General features: G+C 44.1%; 1 protein-coding gene across 2 annotated transcripts in view; it reads left to right on the forward strand.

The window, feature by feature from the left end:
- Positions 1-20,221, forward strand: part of ENPEP (glutamyl aminopeptidase) — a 96,574-nt gene that overhangs the window by 75,142 nt on the left and 1,211 nt on the right. Inside the window, exons 15-21 of one of the 2 annotated variants that reach the window (XM_033955510.1) lie at positions 3,470-3,543; positions 7,705-7,806; positions 7,931-8,059; positions 9,411-9,420; positions 11,994-12,022; positions 13,433-13,576; positions 19,873-19,954. In XM_033955510.1, the coding sequence (XP_033811401.1) occupies positions 3,470-3,543; positions 7,705-7,806; positions 7,931-8,059; positions 9,411-9,420; positions 11,994-12,022; positions 13,433-13,576; positions 19,873-19,954 (570 nt within the window). Of the gene's footprint in view, positions 1-3,469; positions 3,544-7,704; positions 7,807-7,930; positions 8,104-9,410; positions 9,421-11,993; positions 12,023-13,432; positions 13,577-19,872; positions 19,955-20,221 lie in introns of both variants that reach the window. The other variant, XR_004540394.1, reaches the window with a different exon arrangement.

Here is a 20,221-nt window from a genome sequence, read left to right on the forward strand (position 1 = left end):
GGTTTGGGACAGGGCAATCCGCCACAACACCTTCCTCAAAGCTGTCTACATTCAAGGGGCAAAGAATTGCTTGGCGGACAACTTGAGTTGTCTTCTGCAACCTCACGAATGGACTCCATTCCTCGCCTCTTCATCACATTTTTTCACAGTGGGGAACCCCTCAGATAGACATCTTTGCGGCTCCCCACAACTTCAAACTGTCTCACTTCTGCTCCAGGATATACTCTCCTCACCGCCTTGAGGCAGATGCTTTTCTTCTGGAATGGACAAATCTCTTCCTCTACGCATTCCCTCCATTCCCTCTCAAGACTCTGGTTAAGTTGAAGAACGATCATGCCACCATGATTCTAATTGCTCTTCAGTGGCCAAGACAACCTTGGTACTCCCTTCTTCAACTCAGTACCAGGGAGCCATACCTTCTACCAGTTTTTCCTTCGTTGCTTACATAGAGTCAAGGATCTCTGCTTCATTTCAACCTGCAGTCTCTACACCCGACAGCTTGGTACCTTTCAACGTAACTCCTCTTCAGTTTTCTCAATCTGTAAGAGATGTCTTAGAAGCTTCTAGGAAGCCTACCACTAGGCAATGCTATCACCAAAAGTGGACTAGATTTTCTACATGGTGTTTTTCTCATCATATAGAACCTCAGCATCCCTCCTTATTTTCTGTTTTGGACTATCTGTTGCACTTATCCAATTCTGGCCTCAAGTCTACATCTATCTGAGTCCATCTCAGTGCAATTGCGGCTTTCCATCAGCCTATTGAAGGGAAACCCCTCTCTGCTCATCCAGTGGTTTCCAAATTCATGAAAGGACTCTTCAATGTTAAATCTCCTCTCAAACTGCCTCCTGTGGTTTGGGACCTCAATGTTGTCCTTACTCTACTCATGCAGCCTCCATTTGAACCAATTCATAAGGCTCATCTGAAGTATCTCACTTGGAAAGTGGTGTTTCTCATAGCCCTTACTTCCGCTCGAAGAGTCAGTGAACTGCAAGCTTTAGTTACTGACCCACCATTCACTGTGTTCCATCATGACAAGGTGGTTCTTCGTACTCATCCTAAATTCCTACCTAAAGTGGCCTCGGAATTTCATCTCAACCAATCCATCGTACTTCCAGTGTTTTTTCCAAAGCCTCATTCTCATCCTGGAGAATCAGCTCTTCATACTCTGGACTGTAAACGTGCTTTGGGCTTCTACTTGGAACGCACCAAACCACACAGAACTGCTCCTCAACTTTTTGTTTCCTTTGATCCAAATAAGTTGGGCCATCCTATTTCTAAGCATACCATCTCCAACTGGATGGCGGCTTGTATCTCTTTCTGCTATGCCCAGGCTGGATTACCCTTTCAAAGTAAAGTCACAACCCATAAAGTCAGAGCAATGGCAGCTTCAGTAGCTTTCCTCAAATCTACACCTATTGAGGAAATTTGTAGAGCTGCTACTTGGTCCTCGGTTCATACCGTCACTTCTCACTATTGTCTGGATACTTTCTCCAGACGGGATGGACAGTTTGGCCAAACAGTATTACAAAATTTATTCTCCTAAATTGCCAACACTCCCACCATCCCATTCTGGTTAGCTTGGAGGTCACCCATATGTGAGAATAGCCTGCTTACTTGTCCTGGGATAGAGCACAGTTACTTACCGTAACAGGTGTTATCCAGGGACAGCAGGCAGCTATTCTCACAACCCACCCACCTCCCCTGGTTGGCTTCTCTGCTAGCTATCTGAACTGAGGAGACGCGCCCTGCGCTGGGAGGGAAGGCACTCACGCATGCGCAGTGCGGGCGACTCGAAACTTCGAGTTTCTTCAAGCAAGTCTGCTTGCGAGGCGTCCGCATCCGGGCTCCGTCGATGATGTCACCCATATGTGAGAATAGCTGCCTGCTGTCCCTGGATAACACCTGTTACGGTAAGTAACTGTGCTTTTTGGTATTGCATTTATTTAAAAGATTTTAACTACACAATTACATTTGCATTTAATACATTTTCCTGTATCATCCAGAGACTACTTTCCCACGCCTTTTCTTTTTGGTTAGTCTTGTGAGGTTGCCAAAGGAACTTGCAACTGCCATTGTTAATACACTGCACAGGTAGGAGCGTAGGAAGATTGCTTCTGCCCTGACTCACCCCTAGACTTTAAAGTAGGCAAAGGAAAGGCCCTGGCAGGGCTGGTCACAAGTAGCCTGTTTACAGCACTGCCTCTACTGGCTGACCACCGCTGTTGCTTTGGGAAGGCCCACAGGTAAGAGATACCAACTCCACATGGTCGATCAGGAGGCCAGTCCCCACATGGGGAAGGGATGGGGGTTGTTGGATCAGGAACAGGATGGCAGGGGGATGCCAAGGGATGGGGCAGTCAGAGAGTGAGAAAGGGCAGACCTGCACAAGGGGGAGGAGAGATGGATGGTGGATCATAATGGGGGGTGGAGAGAGGAGGGGACCAAAAGTGGGAGGGGAAAGAGGAATGGATGTTGGACATGCAGGGGTGGTGGGGAGGGGAGACAGATTCTGGACTGATAAAGGGGAAAGGGGGGGGAGGAGAAAGTGACCCAGACCAGAAAGGAAGGTGGGAAGGGTGGAAAAGATGTGAACAATAGAGGTGGTGGGGTGGGGTGAGGGGATATGGATGCTGGACCGCAAGTGAGGGTGGGAGAATGGTAGAGAGAGGAAGAATGATTCAAACCAAAGGGGTGGTGGGAAGGGAGGAAGATGCTGGACCTACAAGTAAGAGTGGTAGAATGGTAGAGAGAGGAAGAGTGACAAAACAGAAAGGGGTTGTGGGAAGGGAGGAAGAGATCCTTGGCCATGAAGAGAGGGCGACAAGGAAGTGGGGGATGGTAGAGAGGGGATTATGATCTAAACAAGAAAGGGGGTGGAAAAGGAGGAACAGATTCATAGCTAGTGATGAGAGGGAGAGAGAGATGCTACACCATGGTGGCCAGGGAGGGGATTTGGGGTGCAAGTGAGAGAGAGGTGGGATTTAGAGGGAGACAAAACTACAGGTGGAGTGAGAGAGGGGAACAAAGGAGGTTGAAATTTGAGAAAGGAAAAGGTGGGAAGGAATTTCAGGCCTTAGGGCAATTCTATGCAAAACACTACAAATGAATTTGCAGAATTCTGAAATATTATATGCAGAATTTTCAAAAATTTTGAGGAGAATTTTTTCAGGGGTTTTTTGTGCAGATTCTGCCAGGAGTAATTTAATGCCCTTCTGAAATGGGTAATAAATGTCACGTTCTGTTCCCTTGAGATATGCATACACTTGAGTTTGATATGCTCATATCCCAGCTTTGTAAAATAGGGACTTAATGGTTTATCTTGCATAAAGACATCTTAGTGTTGGCTTATGCATATATCAAACACGAATGTGAATAGGGCTTGTAAAATGATGGCCTAAATATATCATCTTAAAACAACAACAACCAAAAAACAACTTACCAACACTTTATTTCTTTTTATTTTCAGGAATATTTTCGTCGTCAAGTTAAACCAATCACAGATTCACTTGGTTGGAATGATACGGAAGATCACCTAGAGAGGTATGGCTCTTTCTCTGTGCTATATTTGTAACCATCTGATTACTTGGTCAGACAAAAATTCACTTATCATGGAGGGGTCCTTCCTCTGCAAGCAATCTCTATTTAAGGCCTCAACTGACTAAATTTCCTTTTAGTGAAATCAGCACATGGAAATACAGTTTTGTGGTGCCCAAATCTCAGTTGATTTTATTGATTGTAACTTAAATAAAAAGAGAACTGCCTGGAAAACAATTTCTTGGGTTGAACTGCTATAGCACAGTTCTTCAACCGCCGGTCCGCAGGAAATTTTTGCCGGTCCGCGCAGGGCCGGCAAGATCAACATCAGAAGCGTGCGCTGGGCCGGAGAGATCTTGGGGAGCCTCCGACAGTGGCTTTCTCCCCTCTCTGCAGCTCTCCTTTACTTCCCAGCGCAGCGATTCACGAAGGCAGCCTCGGGGCTTATGCTGAGTTGTGGCTGCCTCTGATGATGCAACTTCTTCTTTCCTCAGAGGCGGCGCGACCCAACAAAGGACCCGAGGCTGCCTTTGTGAATCGCTGCGTTGGGAAGTAAGAAGAGCTGCTGGGAGGGGAGAAAACCACTATCAGAGTCTGGGAAGCTGCTGGGCAGGGGAAAAAAGGGACAGCTGCTACTGGAGAGGGAGAAGGAGAGATGCTTCTGGGAGGGGAGGAGGGAAAGGAATCTGGGAAGCTGCTGGGCAAGGAAAAAAAGGGGACAGCTGCTACTGGAGAGGGAGAAGGAGAGATGCTGCTGGGAGGGGAAGAGGGAAATGAATCTGGGAAGCTGCTGGGCAAGGAAAAAAAGGGACAGTCTGCTACTGGAGAGGGAGAAGGAGAAATACTGCTGGGAGGAGGAGGAGGAAATGAATCTGGGAAGCTGCTGGGCAAGGGAAAAAAAAAGGGACAGCTGCTACTGGAGAGGGAGAAGGAGAGATGCTGCTGGGAGGAGAGGAGGGAAATGAATCTGGGAAGCTGCTGGGCAAGGAAAAAAGGGACAGCTGCTACTGGAGAGGGAGAAGGAGAGATGCTTCTGGGAGGGGAGGAGGGAAAGGAATCTGGGAAGCTGCTGGGCAAGGGAAAAAAAGGGACAGCTGCTACTGGAGAGGGAGAAGGAGAGATGCTTCTGGGAGGGGAGGAGGGAAAGGAATCTGGGAAGCTGCTGGGCAAGGAAAAAAAGGGACAGCTGCTACTGGAGAGGGAGAAGGAGAGATGCTGCTGGGAGGGGAGGGGAAGAGAATTACTGCATGGACAGGAGGGAGGAGGGAAGGGAGAATGAAAAAAGGAAGGAAACAGCTGGCAGAGAGATTAGAGGAGTGGAAGGGGAGACACAGGCATGAGAAAGTAGAGAGATTGATGATAGGAAGGGGTCAGCAGAAAAATAAGCAGAGAGGGACAACGATGATAGATCTGGTGTAGGAGAGATAAAAATGAAGAGAGCAATGAAGTTGGAATGAATCATGTAAAGAGGAGAGAGGGGGGCACAAGCTGGATGGAAAGGGGAGAGGGGCATAGAAAGAAGACAGATACCATATGGAAGGGGGAGAGGACAGACAGTGGATGGAAGGGGCAGATGCTGGATTGAAGAGACAGAGAGGGCAGACGCTGGAAGGAAGAGAGTGAAAAGAAGATTGAAAGCAGAAACCAGAAACGACAAAAGGTAGAAAAAAATAATTTTATTTCTATTTTGTGATTAGAATATATCAGATTTGAAATATATATCCTGCTAGAGCTGGTGTTAGACATAACTGGGGACTGCAAAGCCCAGGCAGTGCTTCTTTAGCTTCCAGCTGGCTCAGGGCGCTCTCTGACCAGGGGGCAGTTGCCCTAATTGCACTCCCCTAAAACTATTCCTGTCATGTGTGACTGCAGTATTCTGTTAGCATGATATTTCTGTGTAGCATTCTGTAATAATTTGGCTTGTTCAGTTTTCTTGATAGTAGAGGGGATATATGTGAAGGGGAGGGGAGACAGGGGTTTTGTTGATCCTGCTCTGAATTATTTGTATTTATAAAATGATAATTGTACAGAATATTGTTTCTTTTTATACTTTAATAAAATACATTCAATATAAAATCATAACTGAGGCTTGTGTGGATGGGATCAGATGATTTGTGGATGGGATCAGATGATTTGTGGGGCGGAAACGGGGTTTTTAAATTTTAGTCCTAGTAGTTTGCCGGTCCACAAAATAATTCTTTTTTTTTCTGCCGGTCCACGGGTGTAAAAAGGTTGAAGAACACTGTGCTATAGGATCAAGCAATTAGTCCCTTAGGACTTGTTGAGTAATTTATATATTCAGGGAGGCTTGTAGAACAACAAGATCATACTAAGGACTAAGTTTAGGACGTCCCACGTCCCAACCAAATCCCGCCCTCTCACTCCTCCTAAAACACCCCTTTTAGCTCTGGTCGTTCAGCAGCACTGTGAAGGCCTAAGTCGTTTTAAATATGTCCACAACCCTGTTCGATTATCGGGCACTTGGATGTTTTTGTTACTGATCCAAGTGCCAATTTAGGCCGGTTTTTAGATGTTTTTCTGTTTCGATTATGAGCCCCTTAGGGAATAATTTTGTGAAATAATTTTCATGCATAAATGGCCATTATAAAATTTTGACAAGTCATAAAGTATACGCACTGCTATGATGGTATTTTACAGAGGCAAAGTTTGGATAGACCATGGGCAGAGTTGGCAGGTACACATGTAGACTTTAAAATACGCTGATTTGCTTGTGTTTATAAATAATGCTCTCAGGTGCTTTTTGCTCTCTTAACCAAGATGTACCTGCGGTTGAACTTTTAAGCTAAGTACTATTGATTTGAGCACATATAATTTCATAGCTATTTGAGTATTTTTCACCAAGCAAGAAAAGAAAAAATAAATTGTGCAGGTGATTGAGAACACGAGCCATTACTACAGTGGGTTGTTTGCTCACTTAACGTCTCATGATCCAGCGTATCTCTGAGCACAAGAGAAGTATTGTTATAAGTTTTGTTATTTGGTGTATCTGGTGAATGGTGGTGATTGTCTTTTGCAAGTATCTTTAGCAACAGATTGTTTTGGACATTATATCCCATCAGTATTTTGGGCACCCTTAGCAAACTATTCTCATTGGCTAAAAATGGATGTCTTCCTACTCTATTAACCTAAGCACCTTATAAAAAAAAATTGCATGGCTTTGTAAATTAATAGCATAAATCTTACAGAAATAAAGCCTAGATTATGGGAGCTAACATTTCTGTGTGCTCAGAAGCAGGTGTAAATAGCAAGCGAAGTTACTTACCTGTAACTGGAGTTCTCCGTGGACAAGAAGTATAAGTCAGCCCCACTTTGGTGATGTCATCTACGTTTCCCAATTCGGAATTGCTCTCCCAGAGCTCAGGTGAGACTTTTGGGAGCCTCATCTGAGGATGTGTAGGTAGCCCTATACATACCTGTGCTGGCCCTCACTAATCCAGTTTAGTATCATCCGCCCTTCCCAAACGGATGGATCACAGCTCTCCATTAAACAAAAACCCAGAAAGAAAGAAAAGAAGAATGGCAGAAAAAAAATAAAAAGCCTACAGCAAAAAACGGGTTTTCAAGAAGTGCCCGGACTGCAAACGAAAAATGAGTTCCACGGACCCCCACGAGGTGTGGTGTCCATTGCCTAGGAGAAGCACACCTCATGGCAGCCTGCCCTAAGTGCCTAAAAATGCTCAGAGGGCTAGAAGAAACCGGCTCCAAACGTTGCAGAACACGGGAGAAGACCACCGAAGGAAGGACAAAATGCAGCTGAAAACCACAGGCAAGACCCCTCCGGAGCACCTGAAACAGAGAAGAACCTCCCCGGGACCCCAAACGGCAACCAAATAGCAAGTAAATTACACATGTATTTTATAAAACATGCATAGAACCTACAACTCTGCCCACATTCTATCCAAATTTCTTCCCTGAGCACGCCGATTGTACATGACCTAAATTCTGTAAGAATTAATTTCCGCATGTTAATGAGCATTTTACTTATCAAAATGGTTTATAAAATTATCCTGTTAGTGGCCCTAATATGCACATTGATTTAAATGCTATGGCTGGCATTTAAACTGAATGCTGAACATGATCGCAGAGTATTACCCCCTACGTTTTTATTTCAATCACTAAAGAATATTTGTGGGTTTTTTTTTACAGTTTACTTCGTGCCACTGTTCAGGAACTTGCCTGTAAAATGGAGGACAAAACGGCCCTGGATACCGCAACTGATTATTTTAATTTCTGGTTAAATGGAACAAGGTGAGAATTTTCTTTCTTTGAGGATTGAATTGTCATACAGAACAAATTCACTGTCCAATATTTATTTACTTAATCTGGCTGCATTTGTGTGTGTGGGTTTGTTTGATTTATTTTTTTTTTTTAGTATTCCTGTAAATATCAGGCTGCTGGTGTATCGCTATGCAATGGCACATTCGGGTAATGAACATTCCTGGAACTACATGTTTGAGAAGTACCAGATGACCCCTTTAGCTCAAGAGAAAGACAAGCTGATGTAGTGGGCTGGCCTCTGTGAGCAATGTTATTCATTTTAGACAGGTGAGTGAGGCCTTTGTTCAGTACACTGAATGAAATTTTCTCTATTAAATAGCTCTCGTATGCTGTATCCCTTTTTTAAAAAAATTATTTAACACCCTTGGCTCGTAGCCGATTGCTTAACTCTTGATCCTATGTTTTTCTGTATCACTCTGTTACCGCTGGTATTCTTGTGTTGTTTTAATATCCATTGCCTCTGTTGGATTTGTTTTGGGAGGAGGACCTGGGTGGGGGTGGTTGGGGGGCAGGGAGTTTTTGAGTGAGGTATTGTACAAAACTTTGAGCTTGTTTGTAGATCCTGTTGTTTATTTGTTTGTTTTCTGGATGAGCTCAATAAAAATACATTTGAACATAAAAAAATTCTTTATTGATTTTCCAGATACAAACAGTGCACTATACAAGTATATAAACATACTAGTGTTTTAGCCCATTACATTCGTTACAGTAACGGGTGCTAGAATAGCCCCACCTACACCCTGACCCTGACTCTGACCCTGCCTCCCACTGATCCCAGTCCCACCACCTTACCTTTCACCATTTCCTTTGTACCCTTTTGGCCCTCCTGACAGGGTCTTTACTTACCCGAGGTGGCAGCAGCAGTCCTGACGTACCAACCTTTCCTCCCTCAGTGCCCCAAAGCAGCAGTGGTCCTACCATTTCCATCTCTCCCTTTCCCCCCTTTCACACCCTCTACCATCTCTCTCTGACCCTGTTTCACCCCTTTTGCCATTTTTCCCTTTCCTGTCCCCCTCTGTCCTTCCCCAACACCATCTCTCTCTCCTGCCCCCTACACACTCCCTGAAGTCTATCTCTCCCTATCTCCTACCATCTCTCCTGGTCCCTCTAGTAGCCCCTCTGTCCTTCTCATCCATCTGTCTCTGTCTCCTCACCTCCTGCCTCTGCGGAGCTCTCGCAGCTCCTCCTCGTCCTCCTCCAGTCAGGCTTCAGACATCTGCCGCCGCGGCCTGCAGCTGTTGACAGCTGCCACGGCCGACATCCACCTCGGGGGATTCTCGCGCATGCGCACTCCTACCTGCGGTGCCCTACCGCGCACGGAAAATGGGAGCACACAGGTGGGAGTGCGCATGCGCGCTTAGGGCTTTATTATATTAGATAATAAATCAAGAAAAGCACATTCATTTTGCAGACATACATGTGCAACCATTTATCCCACCCACCAAACGACTAGTCAATAAAAACAGAAATACCAATCGTAATGTAATCCCAGCCCCGGATATATCCCTTCTATGCCTTGTGCTACACAGAGCAAAAATCTGACTTCAATATATATCTCAAAACCAGGTGTAAAGCAGTGGTGTAGTGAGGGTGAGTGGCACCCAGGTCAGTGGCACCCCTCCCCCACCCTTTTCTCCACCCCCTGCTCCTTCCTGACCCCCCTGCCATGTGCATGCCTCCCTTACCTTCCCTGTACCTCTTTAATTTTCCTAGTGAGAGCAGTATTATGAATTTTCTGCCTGCATCCATGTCAGGCTCTCCCTCCGACGTTACTTACTAGGCGTGGGACCCGAAGGTGACGTTGGAGAGAGCCAACACCAACGTGGGCAGCAAGTTTGTGATACTGCTCATGCCAGGAAAATTAAAGTGGTATGAGGGAAGGGTGGCATGAATGTGGCTGGGGGGGGGGTCGGGAAGGAGCAGGGAGATGGAGAGGAGGACCAGTGTTGGTGCCCCCACCAAGTTGGCACCCAGGGCAAACCGCCCCTCTCCACACACACACACACTCCCTTTACTACGCCACTGGGTGTAAGCTACAGAGAAACTATTTAAATATTTTATTTATGTACCATATTTATATCCTTCTTTAACCAAAGCAAGTTACAGGAACATATACATAATTAAAATCAACATGCAGTACTGTGACAAACTTTATCATCTATTAATCTATATGTGTCAGGTGCTGGGAGAAAGGGGATTGAGGCTTTTTGAATCTTTTTTCTTAGGACTTAGGGAGGAAGGTAGATAAGCTACAAGTTAGCAGATGTAGGCTTCCTTTTTTTGTTTTTGTAAATCTGTCCTCTGCACATCTCGGTCTGGCTAATTTTGTGCACACAGCTTGACTATAAACAGAAGTCATTTTAATTGGTGAACTTAACATGAGGCCTCTTTCACAAAGCTGCAGTAGCGATGCTGCTGCAGTAAATGCACCAAAGCCTATAGGAATTTAATGAGCAATCAGTACTTAACCTAGGCAGCATCGCTACTTACGGTTTTGTAAAAGGGGCCTACAATTAAGTCAATTTCAGCCGCATAAATCTTCTAGCAATCCCTTCATTATCTCTCTTCCTATCCTGTCTTTAGCTAAATACAGCCTAAAAAACTGAGTACAATACTTCAAGTAGGGCCTCACCAATGGCCTGTACAGGGGCATCAACACCTCCTGTCTTCTGCTGGTTCTACCTCTCTCTGTACAGCCTTGTATCCATTCTGGCTACAGCCACCACCCTATCATGCTGTTTCATTCACCTTCAGATCCTCAGACACTATCACCCCAAGGTCCTTCTCACCATCCATGCTTATCTACCTCTCACTTCCTAGCACATAAGGCTCACTTGGATTTCTGCTTTTCAAGTGCATCACTTTGCACGTCTTTGCATTGAATTTTAGTTGCCAAACAGACCATTCTTCATGTTTTCCACTCTCTCCGGGGTGTCCACTCTGTTACAAATATTGGTAACATCCACAAAAAGGAAAACCTTGCCTTCTAACTCTTCAGCAATGTCCGCTCACAAATATAATGAACAGAACTAGCCCCAGCACTAATCCTTGAGGCACTCCACTACTCATCTTTCTTCCTCTGAGTGAATTCCATTAACCACCACCCTCTAGGCATCTGTCTGTCAATCAGTTTTTAATCCAGTTCACCACTTTGGGTCCTAACTTCAGCCCATCATAGTTTATTCTATTGCCTCTTCGAGCAACTGTGTCAAAGGCTTTACTGAAATCTAAGTAGATTACATTTAGTGCATGTCCTTAATCCAATTCTCTGGTCGCCCAGTCAAAGAATTCAATTAGATTAGTTTGGCATGTTTTACCATGTTGCCTCAGATCTTGTAACCTATTGGATTCTGGGAAATTCACTATCCTTTCCTTCAGCAATATTTTCTATTATTTTTGCTTGTCTTCTTTCTTCTGCTACTTTTCTTGTTTCTTCTGAGATCCAAGGTGATTCTTTGGATTTCTTTTTCTTTTGGAGTGTTTTGGGGTTTTTTTTTAGTTTCATCATTAATTACAGTTTTGATATCATTCCATAACTCTTCGGGCTCTCTATCTCTTCTATCAAGTAAGGCAAACCTGTTGTTTAGTTTTATCCAATAGTCTGATGGAATGTTTTCAATGTTGCTTCCACAATGAGCTCCTGGTTTAGTCCTTGCAGTTAAAACTGTAGATTTCCATATCTGTCCTACGCAGATATAGTCAATTTCATTTCGATACATGCCATTTGGAGAGGTCCATGTGTACTAGTGAAGTTTGTGGTGTTGGAAATGCATATTCATGATTGACGGTTTGTTTTGCAAAACTGTACTAAGTTATCACGAGCCTCTTTTCTTTCTTCTATGCCATGCTTTCCAACCACTGCATCTTTAGCTATACTTCCTACTTTTGCATTGAAGTTCCCCATAATGATCAGTAGATCTTGTTTCAGCATTTAATCTATTACATTTTGAAGTTGTTCATAGAACAATTCTATATACTCATCTTCTGCATCTGTCGTTGAAGCATACTCGTACTTGGATCAAGGTAACATTGAGCGACTTTCCCTGCAGATGGATTGACATGACTATCACTGCTAACTTTGTACTTTAATACCATCTTTGAAAGCTTATCATTGAGAATGAATGTCACACCATTTTTCCTGTGTAGTTCATGAACAGAGTAGCAGATCCAATGTTCATTTGGTTGAAAATGGCCTGTCCTGTCCATTTGAGCTCACTTGTCCCTATCAAATCGATTTTGTTTTTTTCCATTTGATTTTTAACAATTTCCAGTTTTCCTTGATTCATGCTTCATACATTCCATGTTCCTATGTTGAGAATATCTTTACAGCTTCTGATCTCCCTTTTCTGTCCAGCAACATCAGCATCAGGACTTTTTAATTTCATGCAATGTATCTTTCCCACTTCCCTAATGTAGCCATATTTTTGTAATGTTCATGTTGTCTGTTTTTCCCCATTTTATATTTTAATATACTTTTTATATTTGTAATATTGTAAATCACTTTGTATTTAAAAGCGCTATATCAAGTCTAAAATAAACTTGAAACTGCTTGATGTACCTGCGCCTATGGTATGACTTAGGTACCAGTAAATCAAACAGTTGATTGACAATCATGCCAAGAGGTGCCTAGGAGTTAGGTGCTGCAAGGCACCATTTATAGAATTAGGCCCAAAATGGGCAATTCTGTAAACTAGGTGCTAAAAAGCATGTGCCTATTGTGATGAAAATGGCAGGAGGTTTGCACCAGAAGACATGAGAAGAGACCAGGGAGATATGATTCAGACATTCAAATACTTGAAAGATATTAACATAGAACAAAATCTATTCCAGAGAAAGGAAATGGTAAAACCAGAGGGCATAATTTGAGTTTGAGGGGTGGTAGATTCAAGGAGTAATGTTAGGAAATTCTTGATGGTTGATGTGTGGAATATGCTCCCGAGGAAGAAGAAAATGGTGACAAGAGTTCAAACAAACGTAGGAATGAACACAGAGCATATCTAATCAGAAAATAATAGATATACATTGAAGGAGTTAAGGCCAGTACTGGGCAGGCTTGCATGGTCTGTGTCCCGTATATGGACATTCAGTTGAGGATGGGCTGGGAGGGCTTCAATGGCATGGATGGTTAAGATGGGCTGGAGTGAGCTTTGACGGAGACTCCAGTAGATAAAACGTAAACACACTGCTGGGCAGGGCTCTGGGTTTCTGGCCCAGAAATATCAAAGAAAAAAGACCATTTAAATTAAATAATTAATTTATAGAGCGTGTATGGTTGGACAGACTGGATGGCTCATTCAGGTCTTTATCTGACGTCATTTACTATGTTACTATGTCATGTCTGTCCAAGTTAGAGGGTAAGCTCTTCCGAGCATGAACTGTCTATAAATGTCAAAATGTACAGCGCTGCGTACGCCTTTCAACGCTATATAAGTGATTAGTAGTAGTAGTAATAGGATCAGAGCAGAGGTGACATAAATACTGGTCATTATTACAAGTCTGTTTACTGTTCACTTTCTACTCTTCTCCTCCTGATTATCAATTCACTAGCCCAGGGAAAAGATGTGAAGGTCCACAAATGTCTTATGTTTTTTCCTCGCAGGTATCTGAATTATATTTTTAACACTACTCTTATAAAAAGTCAGGATGTGTTCACGGTCTTGCAATACATCTCTTACAATAAATATGGAAAAACTATGGCTTGGGATTGGGTACGGCTCAACTGGGAATACTTAGTAAACAGGTATGTCAGTTTTTGCGGTTTTTTTTAAATGTACATATGTATATTTGTTCCCCCCATACCTTATCCATGACTATATGATGATCTTAGTTATTTAAGCAAAAGCATAGTTCTAAACTAGACCCCTCCTTTGACTTTCTTCCCTCCAAGTGGCGTGAAACCAAAAAGTAGCACCCTTGTTTTGCATGCTAAGGTGTACAGTGCCAGTGAGGTTCATGTGTCTGCCATAAAGCATTCAGAATTCAGGCATCAAATATGCTTAAGTCAATAAACAGTGAGTTTTAGATAGAATGGTTAGAATGTTAATGGAGTATCAGAACACTAATAGAATCTCATTCTTAGCCCAATTTTCTAAGGTTTTTGAGGACAGTTCTATAAAGGAGTGCCTACGTTTAGGCTGCTGTAATGCTATTTTTAGCCTGTTCTTAGTGAAAAAAAAGATGTGTACTTTCCTTTATAGAATACCTGTGTAACATGTCAGATGTGCCTAGAATTAAAGTGCAGTCTCTTATACCAGCCATAGAGCTAGTATAAATGATCACACCTAAATTGCAAAAGCATTCACGTAAATTATAGTAAGTGTATAACTGCACCCCAGCCATGCTCTGCCCAGACTCCTCCCATGTGAATGCCCAACCTCAAACTTTGTGCTATTGCATTCAGGCGCCTTTTATATAAATAGTGAGCTGGAATATTGTCATCTATGTATACTTATATGCATACACTTCCCCCTCCTTATTTGCAGGGGTTCAGGGCAGAGCTGGCCCGCGAATATTAAAAACCCGCGAATAATATTTGGGCCGGTTCTGCCCCTAACCTCCGCTTCCCCCGGCTATTTTAAGCCATGAAATCCCCCCCTTAAGCCTTACCTGGTGGTCTAGCGGATTTTCGGGACAGGAGCGATCTTCCTACGCTTATGCCTCGTGCAAATCCTGTAGTCTCTCGAGCCATTTCCTGTAAGCGATCTGCATGGGGCAGGAGCTTGGGAAGATCGCTCCTGCCCCGAAAACCTGCTAGACCACCAGGTAAGGCTTAAGGGGGGCTTACAGGGCTTAAAATAACCTGAAAAATTAAAATGTATTTTTTGATCCAAAACCGCAAATCCGTAGATACAGAATTCGTGAATACGGAGGGGGAAGTGTACATGAAAATATCCTGGTGCCTAAATCTTGGCACCTTTTTATAATACTCCTTTATGTTCAGAAATCACCTTTTTGAAAATTGCTTATCTCTGTGCACATAGGGGAGGTCTTCTAAAGGTGGGATTAGGGCAGAGTTGGCACCCATACACATACTTTTTTACAGTTTAAATATATATAAATTTATATGGAAAAACTACCTATACAAATGATGTAGATTTGTACATGTACTTTTCCTGAGCTGAACAAAAGGGCACCAAAAAAGCTTCTCCCCATCATCACCACAATGTACATAAGGTGTAGTACTGCAGGATGGTTGCTCATAAACACTAGCCTACGTTACTTATTGATAAATCCAGGCAGCAGTAAATGTTCTGTCAAAGCTTTGCGATAATCCAAGCCCACTAGCTAAGTGTCTTTAAGAAATGATTGGTTTACAAAACTTGGATCTAGAATTCTTTTTGGTAATTCTTTTTGAAATAGCAAGCAAAATTACCATATTTTTTGCTCCATAAGACGCACTTTTGTTATGGAGTGAATACACCTCCCACCCTCCCCGCCCTGCCCCCGGTACCTTTTCTAATTGATGTTGGTCCAGCGCGGTCTCCTGCTGGACGACGGCCTTTCGTTGCAGAGTGGCGCACAACTGTGACCTGATGGTTCATTTGCATCAAAAAGTATTTTCATGATTTTTGAACCTTATTTATGAGTTTTATTAGAGACTAGTATTTTAGCCCGTTACATTAACGGGTGCTAGAGTAGACATCTATTTTGGGGTTGTTTTTTTTCTTTGTCTCTTTCTCCTTGGATGCTATCTGTTTGTCTCCCTGGCCCCCTGTCTATCTTTCTTTCTGTCTCTGTATTTCTCTGTTGTGCCATGCCTGTCTGTCTCTCAGTGGCCCCCTTCCTACGTCCATACTGTCCCATCCTATGTCCTTAGTGCCCTCAGTGCCTCCTATGTCCTTAGTACCCCAGTTCTTCCTTCCCATGTCCTTAGTGGCCCCAGTGCCTCCTTCCCATGTCCTTAGTGCCCCCAGTGCATCTGTCCTGTGTCCTTAGTGCCCCCAGTGCATCTGTCCTGTGTCCTTAGTGCCCCCAGTGCCTCCTTTCCATGTCCTTAGTGCCCCCAGTGCCTCTGTCCTGTGTCCTTAGTGCCCTCACTGCCCCTTCCTATGTCCTTAGTGGCCCCCAGTGCCTCCTTCCTATGTCCCCCTCACTGCCTTCCAGACTTTGACCCAACCCCACCCCCGAAGCCAGCCTGCCTGCCTCCCTCCCTCCCATCCCCCTGTGTAGTAGACCCAATGAGCAGCATCTTTAAATTTGTACCCCCCTCCCATCCCCCCCCTGTGCAGTAGAACCGGTGATCAGCCTGTTTCCATCTTCCCCCCGCCCCCACCACCATGCATTCGACGCCATTGACCCTCCCATCCGCCCCTCCCACAGCGAGATGAGCTCGGCATTTTGTTTTCGGCTCCGGGTAGATTTGTCGGCTGCGCCTCTGCCCGGGTTGGGGGGGAGGGAAGGAGGCGGCCGACATCCGACTCGGGCCGCCGCGCCGCAGGAGAAGCAGTGCCCAACTTAAAAGCCGGGTTTGGCTGCCGCGGTCGACATCCACCTCGGGGGGGGGGAGGAAGAGAGAGAGTGGAGAGGCGGCGATGGCAAAGTTACTGTAAGGGAGATGCTGCGTCTTTCAACAGGAAGCAGGATAGGTCGACATCCGCCTCGGGGGGGGGGGGTGGAGGAAGAGAGAGAGCGGAGAGGCGGTGATGGCAAAGTTACTGTAAGGGAGATGCTGCGTCTTTCAACAGGGAGCAGGACAGAGCGTATGCCGCGCATGCGCACTTCCTATGTGTCGCTACAGCTCACGGAAAACCAGCACACACATAGGAAGTGCACATGCGCGACAGCGTGTTATTATATTAGATGATTATTATTATTTTTTTTTTTTTGTTATGTTTTGAAGGTTATTTTATCATATTCACCTCTGTTGTGGACATTTGTTAGTTGTTATCTGGTTTTACAAGAAGGCATAGTCAGTGGCATGGTATTTATTTATTTATTTAAAATTATTTATAACCCACCTATCCACAAATCTAAGCGGGGAACAATAAAAACATGCATAATCATAATAAAAGGTATGACAAATACAAAGCAACACAAAACATAAGAACATAAGAAGTTGCCTCTGCTGAGGCAGACCAGAGGTCCATCTCGCCCAGTGGTCCGCTCCCGCGGCGGCCCATCAGGCCCACTGCCTGAACAGTGGTCTCTGACTAAATTTTATAAATTACCTCTATCCCTATAACCTTACCTCTACTTCTATCTGTAACCCTCAATCCCTTTGTCCTCCAGGTACCTGTCCAGACCTTCTTTGAAGCCCTGTAGCGAGCTTCTGCTTATCACATCCTCCGGTAGCGCGTTCCATGTATCCACCACCCTCTGGGTGAAAAAGAACTTCCTGGCGTTTGTTCTAAAGCTTTCCCCTTTCAATTTCTCTGAGTGCCCCCTTGTACTTGTGGTTCCCCATAATTTGAAAAATCTGTCCCTGTCCACTTTTTCTATGCCCTTCATGATCTTGAAGGTTTCTATCATGTCTCCTCTAAGTCATCGCTTTTCCAGGGAGAAAAGCCCTAGCTTTTTCAGTCTGTCAGTATATGAGAGGTCCCCCATACCCTTTATTAGCTTAGTTGCTCTTCTCTGGACTCTCTCTCAAGTACCGCCATGTTCTTCTTGAGGTACGGCGACCAGTACTGGACACAGTACTCCAGGTGCGGGGGCACCATTGCACGATACAGTGGCAGGATGACTTCCTTCGTCCTAGTCGTGATACCTTTCTTAATGATACCCAACATTTTGTTTGCTTTCCTTGAGGCTGTGGCGCACTGCGCCGACGCCTTCAATGTTGTGTCTACCATCATTCCCAGGTCTCTTTCAAGGTTGCTCACCCCTAGCGGTGATCCCCCCATCATGTAAGTGAACATCGGGTTCTTTTTCCCAACATGCATGACCTTGCATTTCCCTGTGTTGAAGCTCATTTGCCACTTTTTGATCCACTCTTCCAGCGTTGTCAGATCTTTTTGGAGGTCTTCGCAGTCCTCCATGTTTTTGACCCTGCTGTATAGTTTAGTGTCATCCGCAAATTTAATAACCTCACATTTTGTTCCCGCCTCCAGGTCGTTAATAAATATATTGAACAGGAGCGGTCCCAGCACCGACCCCTGTGGAACTCCGCTCGTGACCCATTTCCAATCTGAGTAATGGCCCTTTACTCCAACCCTCTGTTTCCTGTCTGCCAGCCAGTTTTTGATCCATCGGTGGACCACTCCTTGCACCCCGTGGTTCCATAGCTTCCTTAGCAGTCTTTCGTGTGGTACCTTGTCGAAGGCTTTTTGGAAGTCAAGGTAAATGATGTCTATGGATTCCCCTTTATCCACCTGGCTGTTTACCCCCTCAAAGAAGTGTAATATGTTCATGCGGCATGACCTGCCCTTGCAGAAGCCATGCTGACTCGACTTTAGCTGCCCATTGTTTTCGATGTGTTCCCAGATGCTGTCTTTAATCAGCGCTTCCATCATCTTTCCCGGGACCGAGGTCAAGCTCACCGGCCTGTAGTTTCCCGGGTCTCCCCTTGAGCCTTTCTTGAAGATGGGCGTGACATTTGCTATTTTCCAGTCCTCCGGAATCTCTCCAGTTTTTAAGGATAGGTTGCATATTTGTCGAAGTGGCTCAGCTATTTTGTTCCTTAGTTCCTTGAGTACCCTTGGGTGAATGCCGTCCGGACCTGGTGATTTGTCGCTCTTTTGCCTGTCTATCTGCCTGAGGACATCCACCTTGCTCACCTCTAGTTGGACCAGATTTTCATCCTGATCTCCTTTTACGATCTCCTCGGGACAGGACAACAAAAAAAACAGCTCAACTCATCATAATAAAAGATACTGTAAATAAGTAGCAGCAAAGGACACAAAAAACAACTCCCTCTCACACTGTCACCTGGCTAATGCCAAAAAAGTACTCAAATAACACAGTTTCACCCCCTTCCTAAAATGCCAGAGAATATTTGATTGGTGCACCACCAAAAGGTAAGGTATTCCACAGTACCGGGCTTGCACAGAGAACATGGATTTGCGATTTTCCGTAAGCCTCATGGCTGCTAATGAAGGAATTTGAAGTTCCAAACTGTCCGAAGACCATAGCTCACGAGTAGGACAAAGCCACTGCAAAAGAGAATGGACATTTGACAGGCAATTATGCTGAAGCACCTTAAACATCACACAGAGGACCTTAAATTCGACCCACATACCAACAGGTAGCCAATGAAGCTCTCGAAGTACTAGAGTAATGTGATCGAATTTCGAAGCATGTACAATGAGTCGTGTAGCGACGGTGGTGCCTCTTCCCACCCCCTGCATGCAGGTGCCCCCTTCCCTTTCCCCATACCTTTTTAACCTTCTCTGGCGTGAGCAGCATGCCCACATCAAGTTTCAAGTTTTATTTATATTTGATTAATCGCTTAATTAAAATTGTTTCTAAGCGAATTACAATATATAAAAATGACATATAATTAAACATAATACTAAAATAAGAAATAACATATAAGATACTATAAAACTAGCAATTTATACATTGAATACAATTGAAAAAAAAAAGGGGAGAATTTACATAGCAAATATATAATGAGCTAATAAATTTATACAATAATGAAAAAGATATCAACATAAAAAAGAAAGAAGCGTGGAAAAGAAGAAGAAAGGGAACGAGGAAGAGCTCAAAAGTAATTTATAAGTTAAAGGCATTCTTGAATAAAAAGCTTGCCCTTTGACATCACATCCTAGGTGTGGGTCCCAGAAGTGACATCAGAGAGAGCACCGATGCCGATTCGGGCAGCAACCTCACGCGGGGGGAAGTATAAAAGGTACAGGAAAGACAAGGGGCATTTGTGTGCATCAAGGAGAGGAGCAGGGGGCAGAGATGAGGAAGGATGCCACGCCCTTAGCAAGATGATGCCCGGGGCAGACTGCCCCTTCCCTTACTACGCCACTGGGCATAGTTTTCTGGCACAATAAACATATTTCTAGAATGGTTTGGGTGAAAAACAGGAATTTGATTATTAGTATTTTAAGGAGCTTGGATTAAAACTTTATTTTTACATCAATATTTCAGGTACACCATCAATGACAGAAATCTTGGTCGACTAATATCAAGAATAACGAGATCTTTCAACACCGAGCTCCAGCTTTGGCAGGTAAGAAGCCAACAGATTTCCTGACAAGTAGAATACTCTGTTTGTTTTTGTGGGTTTTTAAAAAAATAAATCGTTATTAATTTTCAATTCAAGAACAGTGCATTAAAATATATATACAATTAACTTCATAGACAGCACTTACTATCGATCAAAGAATGCTACAAAATATATTACCACCCTCCCTGGATGTGCAAATCAAATAGAAAATAAAGGCATAATCCAACTAATCAGAGTTAACAAAATTCGCCAATAGACTCCATGTTAATT

This window comes from Geotrypetes seraphini, chromosome 1 (assembly GCF_902459505.1).
Source record: "Geotrypetes seraphini chromosome 1, aGeoSer1.1, whole genome shotgun sequence".
Lineage (NCBI taxonomy): Eukaryota > Metazoa > Chordata > Amphibia > Gymnophiona > Dermophiidae > Geotrypetes > Geotrypetes seraphini.